Genomic DNA, 22966 nt, shown 5'->3' with positions numbered 1-22966 from the left:
TGTATCACACGTTATGTACACGTTATCTTTCAAGCGTTTCCTAACATCCACTTAGTGAACAACACCATTCAGTGTTTGTTCTTCAGGGAGAAATTCAAGATGTCCAAAAGGGGGGGGGGGAAATGCATGACGTTGATCTTTGATGCGTTTTTCTACGTCGTTTCATTTATGATTCATTCCTGTTTTGATCGGTAAGTTAACTTCATAAAAAATTCCCTCAATGATTCGTGAGTTTCCTAAGAATATTTTTCAAGTTTCGCTAAAAATCTGATGTTCAGTGATCCACTTATCAATATCCGTCATCGACAAAAACAAAAGAAGGATGAAAAGTAGAAGCCCACCTCTAGTTTGTGTGCTTGTTTTGAGGTTTGAGAGTTACTGACGCGTGAGCTGGTCTCCCGCCTTATAAGGCAGCAAGCGAGCATCGCCAAATATCACCTCAAATTAATTTATATATTTATTGGGCAGACTACATATCTTAATTCGGGCAGTAATTAATGATTGAAAATTTCGAATTTATTACGAACAATTTTGAGAAGAATTTGCATATGCATCTATGATAAATGAATGCAAACAAAGAGCTAATGAAATTGTATATATCATTGTATATTGAATTGTATATGTATGCTAATGAAATTGTATATGAATGAATAATTTTAATAAGCTAATAAATAATGGCAATAAAAATAAAATATACAATTTTCTGCAAATAATTTTCAATTACTATTTCATCGCAAATAAATAAATAAATGAAATAAGTCTTTATAAAGAACAGTCATTTTTGTGAATAAATTTAACGTTGTATTGTTCTGAATAATTAATGAAGTAACAGATGACAAGAAAAAGTTATTTAAAAAAATTATTTTCCTAAATTGGATATTAAGTCGTACAAATGTTATTGATTTACTGTTGATATCAATTGTGATGATAAAAACTAATATATTATGCAATAAAAATTGAATTTAAATTTGCACTGTTAAAGGGGCTGTATGTGTAGCATTGCTATAATGCATTGTATTATCTTTGGAGGTATTTGTATGGTACAAACAGTATTGTACTCGTATATGTAAGTATAATTCAGCAATTATAGATGTTTAGTAACGAAAACATCATTTGGACACAAGAATCTAAAATTAAAAGTGTAGGATAAGAATTATTTTTAAAACCTTATTTTAATAACTTTTTACATAATGCAACGCTTCTTACATATAATTAAGAAAACAAAGTATTCCTTCTAAGAATCAAGTAATAACACGAGTCTTTGCCTCTTATGTCCTCATTTGTTCTATTCCCTCCGTAGAAGACCAAGTATCCTATCGAGTGAATTGCATCAAAACAAAAGAAAGGTAATCAAATTTGCAGTAGTAAGCGTTAAGCTAGAATCATTAGGTTGGTCGAAATAGGAAACATGAAGAATGTACAAAGCCGGTATTCAAATTCTAGGCAATCAGATGTTAGCCGAATGTGATTCCATTTGCACCACGAAGACACTCGGTATTGAGGAAAAGAATATCTTCTCTCCTTCTTAAAGGGGTACTGCGGAGCAGGGTACCCGATTGCCAAACCCTGGTGGAGAAGAATTATCGTCCGCCAAATTTTAGTTCGGGCTCCACTGTACAGTCTCGTTATCACTTTTGGAGCTGGAAAGGTGAAACAATGCACTGTGCCCTCACCGATATTCGAAATCCGCACACGATGGTACTCGGCAAGGAAGGAGATTTAAAATAATTAAAAAAATTTAAGATAAATTAGCAAAAAACATGCTCATAATTTTTCTCATCCGACATCAGATGTTGAGGATCATGTTTAATGAAATGAAAATGTTGGCAAGTTGCTTTATAAATATGTTTCCTTTAAATGGTACAAAGGAGAAATGTATTTAAGAATATCAAAGAAGTACTCAACAAGTATCTTTTTCCGAGCAAGTTCTACTGTATGTTTGATATTTTAATCTTCTTCATTTCAATGCTATTAGATTTCAAAAAGGTATACTTCAAAGAGGTTTATGTATATCTAGCTTATGAAATTTATCATTTGAGCTATATCATGTCTTGCATTTCATGGAAAATGGAGCCATGATTTAGAACATCACTTATCCATCTAATTTTCAGACATTGTAACTGGCATCTACCAGTTGCTTTGTTTTAATTACTGGATCATCAATAAAATTGTCTCATTTGAGGTACAATTAGAATAAAATTAGATAATGCACTTTACTTATGTCAAGTTGTAGGATTCCCCACTGTGTAATTCTAAGTTACAGTTAAAAGTGAAGACTCTTAAGAACTAGTAAACGAATAACCGCTTGAGTTCGTGAGACAGTGAATAAACTTTGAAAGGGTTAAAAGACCCGTTATTATTCAAATGAGATTTAACAGAACTCCGTCTTGGAGTTGTACAATAAAGGCGACCCTCGGGCTTCAACTTAAGAAACTAAAAATTAAACTAAACTAGTCTTAACTAAAGAAATATAGCCGAAGCTTTCAAAATTCTAACACAGTTGACCCCTTAACGTTAATTTACTGCGAAGCTATCAAGGGCCTAAAGTACGGCCGAGGGTAATAATAGCTTACGAAAGAGTAGCCTAAAAAGGCGGACGCGTGCTATCCAGAATATCTGGTATCTCTCTGACTAAGACAGTAGAACTTTGCGGTTAATTACCACTCTTTCTCATTAGCATTCAGACGTCATTCTAAAACTACGTTCTGGCCGGAAGTGGTAAACTGAAATTAAGAAGCGATAGGAAAGGAGGTTTAACTCAAAATTTTACTGTTAATAAAATTAACATAATCCTTACAAAGTCTCATTGTTTGTAATTCCCCAAAAAATGTGAAATCTGAGTGGTTATTTGGTGCTTGAATTTATTATTCAGTATTCTAATAATATGTCAACATTCTAATATTAATATTCTAGCTAGAACGTTTATGAAATATTCTTGTACAAAAAATAAATGATCTTCTAAACAACGAGACACTATAATTAATTTTTTATCATTCATAGCACTTAAATTTTTCATGTTGTTACGAAATGTATAGACGCGGTGAGATAGCTTCCCCGCAAAGCAGGTTTAGGGTTGCCATAAAATGGCAAGGGAAGGTAGGGTTGCCATATTTGGCGATATACTATGGACGGTTGGAGAACCTTCTGGAACGAATTCTTACTGGTTTAGCCCAGAATGTTCTCGAACACAAGCCAAAAGCTATATAAACCCTGCTGGTCCGCAGTCAGTTAGAGTGTGTCTCAGAGAGTGTGCCTCGTCTAGCGAGCCGTGCGGAGTCGATCGAGTTGAAGCCGGGCAGCGAGTGCCGAGGGGTCGTCGAATGCACCGAAAGAGTCTCGTAGTGTATCGCGGTTAGTGCATCGTCGAGAGAGCGTGTTGAGCTCCGGGAACGATTGAACCGATGAGTCGAGAGCTGTTCTCTGGTGTATTAACTTTAGTTTTATTGCGAGAAATGTGATAACTAGTCTACGCTCTTTTACTTGAGTAAGCTCAACTTCATTAAGATAACAAGAAATTCCATTACAGTAAGTATTACCCTAGATGTAACTTAGCTTTAACTCTTTTATCTTCATTTTGTCACCTTTTGTAATTTAGTTCTCATATTCCGAAATAAGCAATAGGAAATTGTCATAAAAATGTTTAATAACTGTGCTGTAAATTGGCTCTTCGCTGAAATGAAGAATTGGTTTTAAAACTTCCGTGGTATGCTTAGGGATAAGTTGTCAGAAGATCTTGAGAGTTTTCTTTTTAACTAATTTGTATAATTTTTCAGGAAAAATATGGGCCTGTAGGATTAATCCATCTAGATGCCCATCTTGATTTCTTAGATACTTTAATGGGATATAAAATAAATCATGCCACACCTTTCATGCGAGCGTTTGAAGAAGGTCTTTTAGATGTTCAGCGAGTTGTCCAGATAGGGATGAGAAGTACATGTTATTCACCAGAGGATTATCAGAAACCTGTCGAAAAAGTAAGTAGTTAGCACTTAATATAAGTAATGCCCAGATTTATTAACTTTCAAAGTTTTATAATGCAACATATTTTCACATACATATTACAATAAAAAACCTAAGTAATTCTGATCACTATAAGATTTATTTGTTGCTTGTGGTATGTAAGTTATATAAGATTAATTCCCTTTTATTATTTACAGCATATTTTTTGTAGTTTTCTGCGAGTATTTACCCACTTTCTACCAAATTAACCTTTAACTGCTGTGAGTGCTGTTCCCTACCTGAGCGCTGAGGATTTTCTAACTGTCGTTTCCACCACTAAAAACGGAGAAGGGTCCCTGTCCTTCCTCCTACCTTTTCAAACCCTTCCCATAAGGTCACATATCCAGTTTCACACTTTTAGTTGAGTTCTTTATTATGGTATCGAAAGACCTAAACGATGCTCTTAATTGGATCCAAGATTAAAAAATCAACTCATTCTTAACTTCCATCATATCATGTATTGGCAAAATCAGAGCGGCAAAGAATTCAGCAATAAAGCTACAAACATGATTTCAAGCAGCTATGCTATTCATAAAATTCGCAGAATCAGAGGATTAGAAAAGATTTAGAAACGCCCTCCATTACTAACCAATAGGAAAGCAGGTAATATCCTCACGACTATTTTCTGGGCTTAATTTCCTTCTATTTCTTATTCAGTCTACCTTCTCCGGAAGTGGTATACGCAAGGCTCTCACCATCGCAACATCTTGTGAGAATTCTTTATTTTGGAATTCTCTGCCAACATTACTCATGTTATGGTAGGAAAGTTATGCAATTTCGCCATGCGTTACATACAGGATGAGGCTTTTAACCTAGGCGCCTGTTGTCAATGTGCTTCGCACCTGAACCTTCTTTATTATGGTTTCAGTTATCACGATTTTTACATTTTAAGGTGTCTGGGAGACCGCTCACAGCAGATAGGTACCATTTTTAGTGGACGATAGACGTTATTTATCGGATGCTTGTCTTTCGTAAAAGTTATAGAGTCCAAGTGGGTTAACTTCTATCTGGATACAGGAGTAGCAGGAAACTACACAGAAGAAGGGTTCAAACCCTTTATTAACTCTTTAAAATCTACAATGCGTCAACTCGACGCTAACAAACTTCGCTTCTACTTGGGCGGTAACTGGAAGTCAAGTAATTGAAAATTAAAAGTTGAAATGTTTAACAAGAGCTAAACTAACCTACAGGGCTCAGCGAGATCCTGAACTTCAACCCCCTTCTAAGCTAGTGGCAGCAAAGCAATGCAAATTAAGCCACTTGAACCAGCAATGAACAAATGTACCTACGGCAGAGACGGGCTAGCTAGAGCCTAACTCTTCTTTTCTCCTACCGAAACTCGGCTTTTAAAACTACTTCCTTCAACATCGAAAATTTGCATGCGTTCACGCGCGCTACGGCATTTAACTGTTCTGGCACTGACAATTAGGGGAATGAAGGCTTATGGCAAAGTTTCAAATAAAACTTTAAATTATTAGTTAAAATAAATATAAATCCCTACAAAGAGATAAATATGGCTTCAAATTTTACAAGAAAACGTCCCGTATATCTCACTCAAAAAGAAATTGAATATCTTGTCAACAATATTTTTGATGTAGAATACTCTGATTCTGAAGAATCATGTAGTATTCACAGCGAAAGCAAAAGTTTCTGCAGATGAATATCATAATTTTTCTAATGACTGTGAACAAAATGATAATTTTTATGGAAAAAAGCACTTCAAACGAAGCAAAAAAGAACCAAGTAGGGCGGTACGAACACAAAAACATAACGTAATAGTTCAGCTCCCCGGTCTGAAACATCCTGCAAAAATAAGCTCAAGAGCAGAGCCCGAAGATACTTGAAATTTATGTTCATACAATATTGTTCCAGTCATATCCTGATGCTACAAAATTGAAAAGAAAAATATTTTATGCGTTTATTAGCTAATTAATTTATTAAACCGCATCTGAAAGTTGGGATAACTTCCGCTTTTTTTGCCAAGGGAACTGAAGATAACAATTAGAAGAATCCTTGGACAGAAGGAAATTAATAGAATGGATTTATCAAATCAAGAAGAAATATTAGAAGAAAGAAAAATAGGTAGTCTGATAACAATTAGAAGAATCCTTGGACAGAAGGAAATTAATAGAATGGATTTATCAAATCAAGAAGAAATATTAGAAGAAAGAAAAATAGGTAGTCTGTTCCCACCTTGTAAGAAGAGGAAAACAGCATGCAAATCCTTGGAATGCAAGGAACCAGCGTGTCTTCAGGGCTCTCAAAAAATGTGTTTTGACTGTGTATCACCTTATGAGTCCCCTTGTAAACAATAATATACTAATCTATTATTTATTAATAATTAAATGTTGTATAATGTGGTTTAATTGACAGTAATACTTAATAAAGTCACATATTTTCATGTATGTTTAATAAAATCTTTGTTTTTTAAATGTTTATCCCTTAAAGCGAACAAAATATTCTTTTTTTTATATGAATTAAGCTTTGTAAAATTAAATTATTTATTTTTAAAATATATTGATTTAAATGAATTATAATTCCATAAATATGTATAAAGTATCTATAGCATTCCTTAAAAAGGCATAAAAGTATGTATTTTTACGTGCTTCTTTAAACTGGTCTGTGAGACTGCTCACAGTAATTATGCGGAAAAAACTGTCACAGCAGTTAAAGGTTAAACATCAATAATATCCGTATACAATTTATCAGTAATTACAGATGTAAAAAGCAATCATTGTTAAACTTAAGTTTTCCTTTTTAAAAGCTATCTCACTTTGAATATCTAATCTCCTTCTTTATCAGTATAAGCCTTAACCTGTACAAAGACGCCCGTTTTCATAATTTTTCAAATTAGTGAAAGTCTATTAATATAGGCACTATCTCCTCATTTAGTATTTGTTTCCTTTAAAAATGTTCAGTTGAAATTTTTTATATGATAGATTTATTTTCGAAAGGTACCCAATTATTTTACACATGCATAATTTCACTCAATTGATATCCTACGTAACAACCCCTTATGAAGCTTATCTGAAAAAATTCTCTTAATATCTGATTACATAATCACATAGCTTCCGTGATGTATGATTACAATCGAGTTGTAATTTCGTAAAACCTGATAAAAAGATAATAGAGCAAGAGAATGCTTGAAATTTTGATTATTAATAAAATATTTCCTCCAATCAGTTAGCAAAGAAGAAGATGACTCCCCTTCTCTTTCAAGGTCTATCAATACAGTCGTAAGATTATATTAATTTTAACTGAATTTTTCTCACAGAAAACCTATCAACATTAGCAGTTCATTGATCGATTTTTAAAAGTCGGTAAATTTAATTCGAGAATAAGGACTGACTTCAGAAAACTTCACTTCAGAGATTACTCTACGGTTTCTCTGAAGATGTAAAGATCGAAATTCTGAGACTATTAGTTTAGATTTTAAGCAAAGAGATGAGTGAAACCTCTGTAAAATGTCTCTTTGATTTGAAATCTGTACCGAAGGTTAAAAAAATCACTATGATATTAGTTCTATCGCAATTAAACAGAGCAAATTCTTAAGAAAATAGGCTTAGTGGAAGTGGTTTACAAACTGATACTTTAGGATTTGTCTAAATAAACGTATAAACTGAGCTAAGTAAAACCATTATTATTATTTCTCTGTATCAAGTTTGTCTCTTTTCTCTGTCGTAAAAAGGGGTTGCACGTAAAGAATAATCTTGCATGCAGTAACTCAAGTAACTACTGTCTTCAGAATCTGTTCAAAAAATTGCACAGTTAATGTTAATATATATGATAAATCATGCAGATGAACATTGAAAGAGGTTAATACACAGGACGGAGAGTTAAATTTACCCTAAAATCAAAGTGGAACTTTGCAAGTTATATGGGAATGAGATATTGGAGACAGTAGCCCCGCGATTGCTACCAAAAGTACAGAACTTTGTAGAAATTAAGAAGCCGACAAACATTAAACGATTTATTTCAGCTAGCAACTAAATAGGAAAACAGATGTATAGAGGTCTAATATCGTCAGATAAGAACTGATTTTCGTAGAAACAGCAGACATAGGGTTGGTAAGCGAGGCCGCAAATTTCCGCCAAAGGAAAAGATAATCGAATTCTGCACGATGATGAAAAAAATTTACAAAGGTGAGAATTCGGAAGAAACGAAATACCGATAAAAAAGGGCCAGAGTAAAAATTTAAGCTAAACCGGGCCGCAGTAAAACGAGTCAGACTTGTCAATTTAGTGAAAGTGTCCTCAGATAGCACTGAATACTTGAACTAAAGAATACTCAGTTACTTTACTTACAGTTCAAATTGGAGCAACATACTACCAACGCTAGCTAAGCTGGATAGTGGTAGTAAAAGGAATTTTTTGCCCGCCAGACTTTTATTTTCAAATACTTCCAGAAGTGCAGATTATTTGAAGTACAGTAAGTATATTGAAGTTATAGTTGCACAACGTGGACACTTTTTTTGTGCTAGGTAGCATAATATTTAACATAAAATTTAAAACTAGAGCTAAAAAAATAGTGTTTTTGGTTTTAATTTGCTTACGAATTGGCATTACTTTGCGATTTCCTGCAAAAAAGTAAATCACAAATTAAATTTAAAGAAAATAAGATAAGGAATGAAATAGTCTAAGTAACAGAGCACCTAAACCGATCAAATAAATTAGAACACCTTTCGGAGGGAGATAAGAAAGAAATAATCGTGTCATAGAGTAATTTTCTTATTAATCTGAGATAAGCCTGGGCTAATTCATATCATGACCACGACACTGAAATGAGTCAAATATCCCTTTGTAAACTAAAACCTTAAAAATATATGATGCGGTTAAATAAAGAATCATTCAGGAACACTTAAATAAAAACATGTTAGAAAAAAATATTATAATTCCAGTAGCAAGCGCATAGGTGCAAAAAGAAAAACAACTATCCAGTGTCAGATTTTCGGCACCTCGGGAGATTAGCTGTTAACTACCGCTGTAGAGACATTAGGTAATTTGGAAGCATGCAAGATGAAAAATTAGCAACGTCTTCGTAAGAAATCGAACCACGGACCTCTAAATTACGCTCTGAGCGTGCTGACCACCACACAACGAAGGCATGCGAAGAAGGTTGGAGAAATACTTATATACTCCCCTTTTAAAGGGTGACGAGTTTTTAGAGGACCCAATCACCAAATCCTGAGTGAGGAGAATGATCATCCAAAACCCTTTTAGTTCGGACGCCACTGTAGAGACATTATGTAATTTGGAAGCAGGCAAGATGAAAAATTAGCAACGCCTTCGTCGGGAATCAAACCGCGGACCTCTCAATTACTCACTGAGCGTTTAGACCCCGACCACGCAACGAAGGCATGCCAAGAAGGTAGGGGAAATACCTTATACCGTAAACTGAACTGCTATTAAGAGGAAATAATTAATTTGTAGAATAAAAAGTACTCGGTGCATGACAACTTGACCAGCGGATATTTTCAAATACGTCTTAAATCGGAAAATGATCATAAAATGGCCTTTATCACGAAATCAGGGGCTTCTGCGTTTACATGCTTAACGTTTGGTTTATCGGGCAATCCAATAACCTTTCAATGGGCGATGGATATCATTCTTCGGCCGGTCTCGAGGGGAGAAAACATTTTATATACCTAGAAGATATAATTTCACAAGGAGAGCTTGTAAAGGTCTGCCGTAAAGTATATTGTTTCTTAAAAAATGCAGGATTAAAAGGAAATATCTAGACACGTAAATCTATTTGTAAACAATTAAGGTATTCAGGGTTTAAGATCACTCAAGAAGGCACTAAAACACCTTTTTCACCGACTCATCTGGAGTCGAAAACTCTTGCGGTGAAAACTTTTTCCCACCCCAAACATTGTCAAAAAGTTAGCATTATTTCTCGGACTATGTTCGTATCATGGAACGTTTATGAAATACTTTTCAGACATTGGTGAGCACCTTTTGAAGTTAAAAAGAAAAGTAGCAAAGTTTAAATGGGCTTGATTGGCAGACAAGGACTTCCAGAACTTAAAACAGACATTGATCAAGTGTCTGGTTTTTAACGTGTGCGACCCATAAACGACTTTACAAACTGACACGGATGCATCTGATTTTTCAGCAGGAGAGTTCTCATGCAAGAGGGACAACCGATAGCCTATTTAAGCAGAGCTAGGAGTCTAGCGGAAAAAAAATATTCCTTGATTGAATGGGAAACCCTGGCGTGTGTGTATGTGCGATGAAGAAATTTAGAGTTTATTTCTCGAAGAAACAAGTTGAAATATTCACTAATCATGAGGCCTTAACGAAGTTGGAAATTGAAAGGACTTTAATGCCGAGAATGAACAGATGGACCTTGAAACTGCAAAAGTACAAGCTGAAATTCCATCATAACCTTGGAAGGGAAAAAAGCAATAGATACTTTGTCAATAATTAAGGTAGATGAGAACGTTAATAAAGTGAACTTAGATTCTAGCGAAATGCTGATTAACTCATTGCAAAGAATTCGAGCAAATTTATGTATGTTTACAAGAACCAGAAACGTTTGTAGCAGTGAATGAAATAGGAATCAAGGGTGGGGCCGAACATTATGAAATAATCGATATTTCATTCTATAGAAATACGACGAATGAAAACTTAGAATTAAGTCCGGTTTTCTCAGTTCCTTTGATACTGGAACCTTTTTGCGAATTACATGACAACCCGATGTCGACATTTATGATGTTTGGAATATAATACAGAGAACGACAGAAATTGTTTCTTTTCCCAACGGGCAAAACATCACACCCCAATAAGTCCGGAGCTGTGTCACATACCAGAAGTGTAAATACGTAAATTTCAAATTGGGTAGCTGCTTAAATAGTATAAGATGTAGTTTTCCAAATTAATTTTTAAGAGTAGAATTATTAGGCCTTTATCCAAGAAACCAAGTTAGTAAAGCACGCTATTTGCTAGTCACTGCTGATCATTTCACTAAGTGGTGCAAACTATTATTAATAGGTAGTGCTTCAGCTAATGTCGTAGCAAATGCACTTTTAAAAATTCAATTTTAAAATGCCGGAGCTCCACTAAAAATTATGTCAGATAATGACCCGCAACTGTAAGCAATATTTTTGAGAAGCTGTGCACAGACCTGATATAAAATAAATGAAAACTATCCCATACAGATTTCAGTCAAATATTGCTGAGCGCGTAAATAGAAATATAAGATAATTCTTTGTTACGTTAGAAAATATCATAGCAGCTGAGGCTGGTACATTGAATATTTAGCGTTCGCACTGCGGTCCGCGAAACAGGAAGTACAGGAAAAATCACTGGCAAAACTATTTCTGGGCAGAAAGATGATAATATCCTTGGGTAATTTCTTTTTTGTGCAGGAGAGAAAACTAGAGTTTCAATAAAAAGACATTCAAAACTTAATTGATGAGGCACTCAAAATGTCGGATTAAGTCCAGGGATAGACAGGTGACGGAGGACGGAAGCACCTAGCGTCTACCCGAGGCAAGCAGGTTTATGCCTCTCACCCTCCACTACCCAGCGTTTATTGAAGAATTTGATAACTTGGGTAAGGTACTTGGCCATACAAGGGCTCGATGGTGTTACAATGGCCACATTTTTGGAAATAGAGGATGCAAGAAATATCTTACAATGCCAGAATATAAAAGCAGAGAACATAAAATATGAAAGTAGTATAATAAATACAATAAATAAGGAGCACAATATAAAAGTACATAAGTAATAAATTTGCAATAAAATAAATAAGTAGTACAGTGTAAAAGGAGTATAACATAAAAGTACATTTAGTAGACAGGTGACGAAGAGCAGGGACACAAGGCCTCTAAAAGAGGTAAGTAGGTATACGCCCTACGTCCTCCTCTTTCTAGGAGCAACAACTCTCTGGAGTTAATTGAGAGCACCCTTCGGTGTTTAAACGAATACAAATACACTCGGTTTCCTTTTTGTTTGGTGTTTAAACAAAATTCGCGGTTCGCCGTGCATTGTAATTCGCATGATCACACTATATTTCGCTAAGTGTTCAGATTGCGCAAAGAATTCATTGCACCTCTGCATTACAGGAATATATGCTTTTTTGTTGACTAAAATGTGGGTAGCTCAATGAGTGAAAACCTTATATAACCTGTAATAGTAATACAAGATAATTCCTAGAGTTTTATTGTCCCAGGGATGAAATCGTGATGCTAGTCTGACATATCCACAGTCGCACGATTTTGTATAATTAAGCGTCTGTAAGTGCCCACGTTATTGAACAAGACAAAATTGTATTATGATAAAAGATGGAATGACATGAATATAAAGATTAGAGATAGAATTTTTAAACAATTTAATTCCAAATTTGAAGGGCCGTAAGTAGTGGTGAATATCAAAGATACTGTAGTATTTTTACAAAACAATTAGGGACATATAAGTTCCATGAATTTTAAAGATCAAATTTTAAAGAATTTCGAGAAAGAGATAGGCCGTTGATGGGAGAAATGGGAATTCAAGCAGAGATACCGTGTAGAAGGCAGGCACAGATGATAGGCAACGTTGAACAAGAAAGGCTGAATAAAAAATTCGAGAAAAATAGCTCACCCTGAGAGTAGAAACGATGAAGAGGTGCAGAAAGAGGTTCATGTAAAAGTACCAGAGGCAAAGAGGTTGAGAAAAACGTCAGAAGGGCAAGATGAGAGGCTGTGTAAAAACAAGAAGCGAAGGTCTAGGAATATTATGGAGGGGCAGAAAAAGCAGTGCGGCAGGAAAATTTATGTGGGACCGCCAAATCGCAAAGAAAAGGTGGTTGTCTAGCATAAGGTGGTAAAGGAAAAGATTTACCTCCACGGCTAAAAAGGTCTTTCGGCTGGGGAAAAAAACCAAAAGACAAGCTGATGAAGGGGCCAAGTTGTAACACCAACAGGCCTCGTAAGAGCTGCAGCCTCCGAAAATCTGGAAAAAGCAGTGAATAAAAGTCGGAAAAAGAGGTCCTCCAGTTCTTCGTTGACGCATGATCAACATGCAACCGTAGCAAGAGGTTAATGTGGTTAAGACATCGTCGCTAAAGTTTGAGCTCATAGGAGAGTCGAAAAGCAGCCGCTTTCAAGGAGGGCGGTCTTGAAGAAGCTAACAAAATCATCGACACATCGAATGCAGCAGGAGCAGAAATCTAGAACTCATAGGGTTCGAAAATTGTTATCAACGACGAATGACGGACTGAAACAGTACGTAAGGCAATGGATTGGAAAAATAAAAGATATTTTTTGTTATTATTTCAAACTGAAGTGTTGTTCCAAAATTGAAACTAAATAACATTTAAATGTGATAATTTAAGCGGAAAACATCGACTATAATTCTGAAAAGATTTCAGATTTGTTTTATAGTGCAATATATGTTGAAATGTTAAGCTTAGAAATATTAAGTTTCTGAACTGTAATGTATGTTTAAATGTTAAATCTAGAAGGATTGCATGCTAATTGTTTGAAATTATACAGTATGTGTAAAGATAAAACCAGATGTCGTATTTCGACTTTCGGTAAAGAGGAAACTGAATAAGTAAAGAGAAAAATAAGCTAAATCTACAGCACAGCCCACTTAAGTAAAAGAGAAAAATGTAGAGATTAGGGTAGAGCATGTAGTGTTAAAATGTTGTCAAAAAGTCTCGGGTATAACTATTATGATATACGGAAGTGAACAGATGTACACGGAAAGATAAGAGATGCACTAAGTTGTTTTCAGAACAAATAAAATGACCGTAGATAATTATTAGGAAAGATTTTAACTAAGAATGAAAAAATAAATGTTTTATAGCAAAATAAATATATTGTAGTGAAATTAAATGTATTCGTGTGCTTAAGATGCCTTTTCTCCTCTCAGTTGAACTGGGAGGATGAATTATGCAAGACTTTAATTTTTTTAAAAGAGTAAAATGAATGTAAAAAGACAATGCTAAAGATAATCGCTTTTCATAAAATCCATTTGAGAACTTTTATTCAAAGCAGTTCTGGAAGGAGCGAGTGTGTTTATGTTTAAGTTTTACTTAGGAAATGTTATTTAATTTAATTCTTTCCTTTTTGCTGCTTTTCGCCACGAATTTCGCTCATTCCAGAATTTATGTAAATTTGAGTGGTAAGCAGTTTTAGCATAAAGTTTAGAGAATTACGGACAACAGAGCTGCGCTGCTCGACTGCGACAAACAGACAGTCGACGACGCTAATGAAGATTTTGTTGGGAAAACTTTAGATTTGAGGTTAAATCCAGTTTTGTTAAGTGCGGGTTTGAAATTCTGCAGTAGGCTAAGCAATCTTATTGTCTCTAGTCAAATTAGATTATTCCTTTGCAATTTAATTTATTCCATTTACATCCTTTGTAAAAGAAAGCTTTGAATTTTAAACCAGACCAAATTTATGTTTGTGTATTTTAATTTAAGCACTCACGAGGGACGAGATAGAATAAACGTAAAGTGTTTTAAGTCTGTGTCTATCTATCTAATAGTTATATATTCCGGTTCTGATAATTCACTTCACTGAACAAAGGTGTAATCTTATTGATATTGCTAAATTATTTGAAACCCAAAATATGAGCTACACAATAATTATTTATAATCATAACCACTTCGTAAAAGGTATAAAGAAGTAAACTTATTTCATAAATTCTTCAGGGATTTAGAGTAGTTCTGGCAGAAGAATGCTGGCATATTTCATTGAAACCACTAGTGGAAGATATAAAGAAGCAGATGGGAGATGGTCATGTTTACATCAGCATTGATATTGACGCACTGGATCCCTCTTTTGCTCCTGGAACAGGTATTTATCATTTGAAAGCATCTGTAAGCATTGAAAAGATATTTTCATCTTAATCTATATGTAAAAGGAGAAACTAAAGCCTTTTTGATCAGGCATGAATGTATTGCCCTTTTAAATTTTCCTATGATACGTTGCAAATCCTTTTTGCTCTCTCATCTGTACCTTCTGTGAATGATAATCTACTAATTTTCGTTTATTACCATTGAGGATGCCGGTTACTTGAAATTTACCAATATCCTGCAATAGATGATCACAACTTACAAGTTTTGAACAGCCTCACCAAGTAACGATATTTGTTAAACGGCAAATGAATCCCAGCTACTTTAAAAAACTAACTACTTTTCCCTAATAATCTATTTCCTACTACTATTTTATGTTACAACCATAATATAAGACTATTTTCTCGGTTTACCTGCTGTACAGGATTATAAAAAAAAAAAGACTGACCATTGGCTTTGTTTCTTAAATTTTTGAAATGCAAAGTGGTAGATATAAAATGAATGAATTGTTCAAATTCATTGTTCAAAATTGTTCAAATTGTTCAAAATGAATTGTTAAAACTATTTTATTTGATTTTTAGTTACAAACAGCCTTAAGATAATAATAAAATTTTTGCCAGATTTGTTTAACCATTATAATAAATATTTTATTTCTTAAACATATTAGCTGTTTAACAGAGAAATACATCAGAGTAACAAAAAACATTATGGACTTCTTTGAATATTATTTACCACTTAAACACTTTCTTCTGTATGATGCCTTGATCGAAAATGCAGTATATCGACTACAGCAATTGTTATAAATTACTTTTAAATCGAAATGACACCTTCGAAAATTTCAGAAAACGTTAATTGGTCATAATCAAGCATTTACAGAGCTTAAACAAGACCACAGAAGAAAATTCAAAGTATTCAAGAACTTAAATTATAGAGTAATAATATTCATAGAATAATTTAAGTTATTCTATGGCAGTATTCTATCAAAACTGTTCTATCATAGAATAATTTAGCCACAGAATAATTCAAATTATTAAATGGCTAAATTAGTCTAGAAATTCAAATTATATTACAGCAATAGTCTAGTAAAACTCTTCTATCGTACAATAATTTAGCCTCATAATTCAAATTGTTATATGGCTAAATTAATGTAGATATCCAAAGTCTTGAGCCAAATTTCTCTATGGCAGTCATAGAATTATTCAGTTCTTTACACTCAAGTTACACTTAATTACAGAATCATTCAAATTATTGCTTCTAAGTGAGAATTTTAAAAAGAAACGAACAAAAATAACTTGGAATAACACTTGTTGAATTAAGAATTCGAAATACGTTTTAAAGTAAAGTGATGAGCACACCGAAAAGAAAGGAAGGGAAAGCCATTTAATAAAACCAGTGTTTCAATGGCTTAGAACTGCACTTCTTAAACTTTTTTTCCTTCCTGACCCCTTTTTAGCATCGAACTTTTCTCTTACCCTGTAAGGATTATGTTAATTTTATTAACAGTTAGATTTTGAGTTAAAGTTCCTTTCCTTTCGATTCTTAACTTACTACTTCCGGTCAGAAAGTAGTTTTAGAAGCACGTCCGAGTACATAATGAGGAAGAGCGGTATTTAACTGCGAAGTTCTTCGGTCTTAGTGACAGAGATAGCAGGTATTTTGTCTGCACGCGTCCGCCTTTTTAGGCTACTCTCTCGTAAGCTATTATTAGCTCGGCCGTACTTTAGGCCCTTGATAGCTTCGCAGTCTATTGGCGTTAAGGGGCCAACTCGGTTAGAACCTTGATAGCTTCGGTCATATCTCTTTAGTTTAGTTAGTTTAGTATTATTCTTAGTTTCTTAAGTTCAAAGCAGCCCAAGTGTTGGCTTTATTGTACACTCCAAGACGGAGTTTGTTAAACTTTAGTTGGAATAATAAAGGGCTAGTTTACCCTTCTATTTTGTTGTTTCCTGTCACACGAGCTCAAGCGATTATTCGCTTATCAGTTCTTAAGTTTGTTCACGTTCAACAGTAACTCAGCATTACACTGTGAGGAATACTACAACCCCAGATTTTAAATATAAAATAAAGATATAAAAATAAATATTTTTCCCAAAATAACTTATTTCTTTTATAAATAGCATACATATCAAAAGAAATAATTTTAGGGTTTATTTCAGGTAGACAAAATTAATGAAAGAAAATCACGTTTTAATGACACGGATGTGCTTGATTTTTGCTGCACAACAAATTTAATTTTAGTGCAATATTTGACATTGTTGGACATAAAGCATCTATACTGTTTTTCGAAGTTGATGTTGAATGATTCTTTGATTTAATCAGTGTTAAAGTTGAAAAAAAATTTCCAGCTAAATATGAGTGCTGAATAGCAGAACAGTTTATGAAACTGAGGAAAATTTAGTTCGAGTTCCGATCCAAATTTCAGTCAAAGATTTTTGTGGAAAACATGTTTTAAGCTTGGATCATTCGATAGCTCTGCAAATTCTTCTTGAGCTTTATATGACAGGGGATTAATCTCATTAATGTTATTCAAACAGGGTTTCTGAATTCAGGATAACTTTTTAAAATCAAAATTCGATATAAAGCATTCACAAAACTCTGTTTCCGGGGTTTAGGCATCTGTAATGATTTTTGCAATTTTAGTTTTACAATTATTTTTTTCAATTGTAGATATATTAGGTATATTTGGAAGCAGGCAAGATGGAAAATTAGCAACGCGTTCACCGGGGATCGAACCGCGGACCTCTGGAATACGCACCCAGCGTGGAGACCACCCCGAAGGCATGCAAAGAAGGCCAGAGAAATACGCTATAGAGTTATAAAATTGTTGAGAGTCAACAGCATTTCGAATGAATATAATTTTTCACGCTATTCTTCCAAAAGCTGGGTTATATATATATATATATTTATACATATATATATAACTTTAAATGTTATTGTTCAAAGTAAATTGATATTTTTTCCTTGGAAAGACATGATGAGACCAGTTAATTTTTCAAAATTATCTGATAAACATGAAAGATTGATAAGACTTGTGCTGCAAGGGCCTTTCTGTTAAAAAATATAACATTTCATCTTTTTATAACAATATTCTTCTTAAAATTCGTCCTCTTGACAGTTTTGAGGATAATAATATATATATATTTTTTGTATTTGAAGTCCATGTCATTAAAAAGATTTGAAAAAAAAACGGCTGATAAAGGCCTCGCATTGTTAAAGTTCATAATTTTTACAGCATTCTGAATCACACCATTCAATTCCCTTGCTAATATTTTTTGCTGCAAGGGCCTTTCGATATACCATACATGATCATAATTAGCAGCTTTAATAAATGATTTAAAACCAATATTTCGCCCGTCACCCTTTTCCGCACCATCTGTGCATATTCCAAAGCATTTTTCGATTCTAAATTTTCAGTGTAAAGAAATTCTTCAACTTTACTATATACAAACTTTATTATATCTTTCCTTAATGTATAGTCTTCCAAATGATGACAAAATAATAATTCTTTATGATTGTTTTCTTCATAAATGTATGTGACATTACCATTTTTGAAATATCAGCTGTTTCGTCCAAATGAACAGTTTGATTTTTTCCTAAGTCTACTAATAAGTTGCTCGAATTGGAAATTGCTCACTTCAGAAATTCTATTGGTAATAATGTTGCTTGACAAAAGAATTTTCAAATTAATTTCCACATTTGCCTCGGAAAAGGATTTTTGTGGCTTTAATAGTTGCAGGTAAAACAAGATCTATTTCAATGGTATATGATTTTTATTTTTAGCAACCAGCTATGAAACTTGACTGTTAGCGAAAAATATTTACTCACAACCAGCGCAGTGTGAGTAAATATTTTTCGTTAACAGTCGGAAATTTCTCAAAATACTGTTTTTCTTCATTTGAAGATTTTATCATTCGTTTGAAATATTCTTTTGGTTAATTGAGTGCGAAAGATGCACAAATAAAATAACTTGTCTCATAGTATAATCTCATAGTATATATTCAAATAAATACTAGCCTTAGTCGAGCAAAACAGTGAAATCCAATATTGTATTATTCTCGCGTTGTACACATTTGTCGCGGTGATGCAGAAACAATTGACTGTACTGGAAAGAATTATCCCTACAATTGTCACACCGGCGTTAACTAATTTTCAGCACGCCTGTATTCGCAGGACGTTCCGTACTGTGCTTTTGCGACGGCATATTTTGATTCTGAAATAATTTATATGCTGACATTGTAATGCGACACCGCGAGTATGATACATCTAGTGGAATTTTTCAGTACAAAAGTATATATTACAGCTCAACTTAATCAGTATTACGGTATAATTGTGCTGTACAGAAAACGTAATATATTAAAGAGAGTGAGACTAATTTTTCTTTAAATTCATGTATGTGAATTAAATTTTCACGGCCCAACATTTCTTTTAGCTATCTTATTTGGGATCACAATTCACACGTTAAGAAACGCTAGCGTAGAGACATAGCGTTAAAACCGACTGTTTCAACATAGGGAAGTGTGGCTAATATCCTAATTTACGTCAGAAGGTTATAAGCTGTAAAACACAGCATATGTTGGAGAAAAAATGCCTTAAAATATCGAATTTCGTTTCTAAAAGATAATTCAATGAAAAGTAAGAGGTAACGCTCTGGGCTGAATTCTAAAACTTTCTTCTAAAATCTAAATGGCATATATTCATGACAACAAAAAAGACTTGGTTATATCTTTCAGATTGCAGCCGAAAAAGTTCTATTGCATTAGTCGTGTCTATAATAAAGTTTATAGTACATCAGTTTCAGTTATTCAGTCTAAAGATGGTATTGTTTGAATGAGTATTTCTGTCAATGGGGTGACCAAACCTTGTTTTATTTATCCAGAGTCTAAACTTGATTCAGAATATTATACGCAGAAATTATTAAAAACATTTCTGAAACATGATCTCTTCAAAATGTATCCAAAAGAAGACAGAATGCCCCATAATATTCTTCAGATTCTTTACTTTCACACGTTATTAAAATTCTTTTGGATCAGTCGTTCAGTTCATAAAGCTTCATTAATGAATGCCAAACAATACTGAAGCTGTATTATTTGAATATTTCTTATGTAATGTGTATGAAAGAGAACTTAAAAAGAGTCTTAAAAAAGATAATGTCTAAGAAATGTTTAATGATGTTCCACAAATGTTGCTAGTTTTTATAAATTTAATTCATTGATGATTTATATTGATTAAACTTATTTCTTAAATTGGAATCATGGACCTACTGCATAGTATTCAAAAAACGTTTAGTCTTGCAGTCGCTCCGAAATATCCTGTACATACATATGAATCTTAGTGTAATAATTACAAAAAATATCATCATTTATTCTGTTTCAGGAACACCCGAAATTGCAGGACTGACAACTATACAAATATTGGAAATAATAAGGGGTCTGAAAGGCTCAAAAATTATTGGAGCAGATTTGGTTGAAGTAAGACTATAGTTTTCAATAGCTTTATGATATAACTAGTAAAATGAAAAAATAATTAATAAACTAAAAAATAAAAAACTGCAATATATATTTTACAATCAAAATAATTCGTTTCTAATCATTATTCTGTGAGTAAAATTAGAATTCACTCATATAAAAATAATATCAAACTTAAATCATTTAAAAGGGATTACTGAACAAGAATTTCCAACCCCTTGGGGATAGATACTCTTACATATTTTCATCCTTAAGTGCCTTTCCACAAATGAAGTTTTTTTTCTCATTTTATCTATTTTATCTTTAAAAAATTCAAGAAAACTATTCTTCTTGAATGAAGCATTGGTTCTTATTAAATTTCGGCAGGATGAAAAACATTAACGGAAAAAGATAAAAACTGAAGCGTATTACAGTAAAACTGCAAGTTTGTTTATCAAAAAAATAATCAGTATCAAATAATCACGTTTTTATGACTTGATTCTGAATTTGAGAACACGGTGCTGTCATATCAACCATCAACTTAAACTCTGTGATGTCATATCAGCCCATCAACTTAAAAGGTATTTCTCCCGCATTCTTAGCGTACCTTCGTGGTGTAATGGTCAGCACGCTCGGTGCGTATTCGAGTCCGGCGAGGGCATTGCGCGTCCGAGTCTGGCGAGGGCATCGCGCATTTTTCACGTCTCAGCATCAAAAATTCTAACTTCTCTACAAACTAACTTCTCCTTTTTATAAATAACTACATAACGTTGATTTTTATGCTATGACTACAAAAAATTATAATTTTTCGAATAAAATCTATTTATCTCTTAAATAGCATTATTAACCTCTATATTTTACAGGGAAGGTACTGATTTATTAACCTGAAAGACAAATAAAACTTCAAACAGATCTGAAAATAATTATTTAAAAAACGATCCGAAAATTCCTATTCAGACAAGTACTACTACGCATTTTAAATAGAATTGGTATAATATTAAAAGCTCACTAACAGCTATAAGCTATCAAGTTTAATTAACATCTGAAAGAGAACGCCTGTACTATATTTAATTGCATTAAGCATGCTACATAGCTGTAAAATGCCATACTCTTGCATTTATTTAACTGTAGTAATATGGTTTCGTTACTGATAAAACTGGTATTAACCAGCTAGCATTTGTAGAATAGTCTTATTTTGTATCTCTCGAAAGAGTACTTTATATAATGAATGAGATTAATGCCTGAAAATATTAATTTCAATTATACTTATATATTAGGCGGGCTGTAAATGATTTCATAATTTCAGAAACAAAGAATATAAAAAACTGCAAAAGTGGAGCGCCTTTATTCAAATAAAAAACATAGGCACCACATATAATCAATGATCAATTTCTGTATACACAAACAAAAGAAAAAAAAGGAAATTGTACTTAAGATTGAAGTGATTAAATCCAGTTGTTTCTAACTTCATTATACCGACATCTAAGAATCTGTATGAATTAAGAATCTTTCGTTTGAGCGATTAAGTATTTGACGAAGATGCAATGAAGATAACTAATATCTTGGCAGATATGACAGAATATTCACTGCTGTAAAATATGGCTAGTTTAATTTTTATGTTTAGTGAATTATCTTTCGCCTACATAGGCAATCAAGCCTGGACACCTGCCCTTCTTTATATTTTGTTACTTTTTCTTTTATAATGATATAGTTTTGACTTCACACTGTTTTTCCATTTTACTGCAGTGACATTTCAAGCTGTTTTTCTCAATGTTAATAATTTTGATACAGTTTTTAGTGAGTTGGTGGCTTTCGATCTCTTGCCACTACCAAGAGTTTATTCCCCGAGGGCTTTCTGCTTCAGGAAAAAGATACCTTCGCAAAGGACTTTCTTAGGAAAACTTATTTGTATCTACGTTTCGCATGGGAAAAACCGCAAAACATACATTTAGCCAATACATTAGCTAAGATTTACTGTCGGTAGACGCAAGACCGTAATCAGTTATGCTCGGTTAATAAAAAAAAGTATTTCAATTACTTAAATTCTACTAACAGGATAGTTTTGATTGGCGTCTTAATTAATCTTCATTTGTATTAAATGGAATTACTTACAGTTATCAGTAGCTTTGTTAAACTTATATTTATGTATTTCTATTAAAAATCACGTAACAATTCGTGAACAGAAGAGGTGAGCTAGAAGACAATTTTCCTCTTGATAGTAAGTTAATAATTTTTTATATTACTACGTCTAATACGTGCTTTTTTAATTTAAATGTTTTTCGGAAAACAACGTATTAATATTTCTTTATTTTGCATTTTTAAAGCCTGTTTTCAGTATTGAAATTTACTTAAAAGAAATGCATCAGTTTTTCTTCTCTTTTCTCTAGGTTTCACCTCCATATGATCCAGTTGGTAACACTGCACTAACTGCAGCGAATCTGTTATTTGAGCTCTTATGTTCTTTGCCACTAAAAGATCAAAATAGCTTTAGAAGTTTCAATTAAAGAACATAAATACATGTAACTCAAGAACTCTATATTTTTAAGCTAATATTTGAGGTATGATAAGACTTATTGCTCTAAAATTTTGTGAAATTAAAATTCTTTTTAACTAGCAAGATAATTTTAGAAGCAAAAGTTTAGACCTAAATTTTTGTCCAATATTGACTAGATATAATACTGCTTACACTCTTTGATACTTTCTTCCTTACTTTTGTTAATTTTTAACAGAATCGA

The 22966-nt window shown here is 33.2% G+C and overlaps 1 protein-coding gene across 1 annotated transcript in view; it reads left to right on the top strand.

The window, feature by feature from the left end:
• Window positions 1–22966, top strand: part of LOC118200544 (agmatinase, mitochondrial-like) — a 59964-nt gene extending 36998 nt beyond the window's left edge. The window contains exons 4-7 of the mRNA XM_085817922.1: window positions 3774–3974; window positions 14644–14788; window positions 20161–20255; window positions 22619–22966. Coding sequence (XP_085674048.1) covers window positions 3774–3974; window positions 14644–14788; window positions 20161–20255; window positions 22619–22735 — 558 coding nt within the window. The 3' untranslated portion in view covers window positions 22736–22966. The remainder of the gene's footprint in view (window positions 1–3773; window positions 3975–14643; window positions 14789–20160; window positions 20256–22618) is intronic.

Source organism: Stegodyphus dumicola, chromosome 6 (genome assembly GCF_044657685.1).
Source record: "Stegodyphus dumicola isolate Sdum_Otavi_A_Nest chromosome 6, ASM4465768v1".
Lineage (NCBI taxonomy): Eukaryota > Metazoa > Arthropoda > Arachnida > Araneae > Eresidae > Stegodyphus > Stegodyphus dumicola.
The sequence above is the reverse complement of the archived record's forward strand: the minus strand, read 5'-3'. Positions and strand labels throughout refer to the sequence as shown.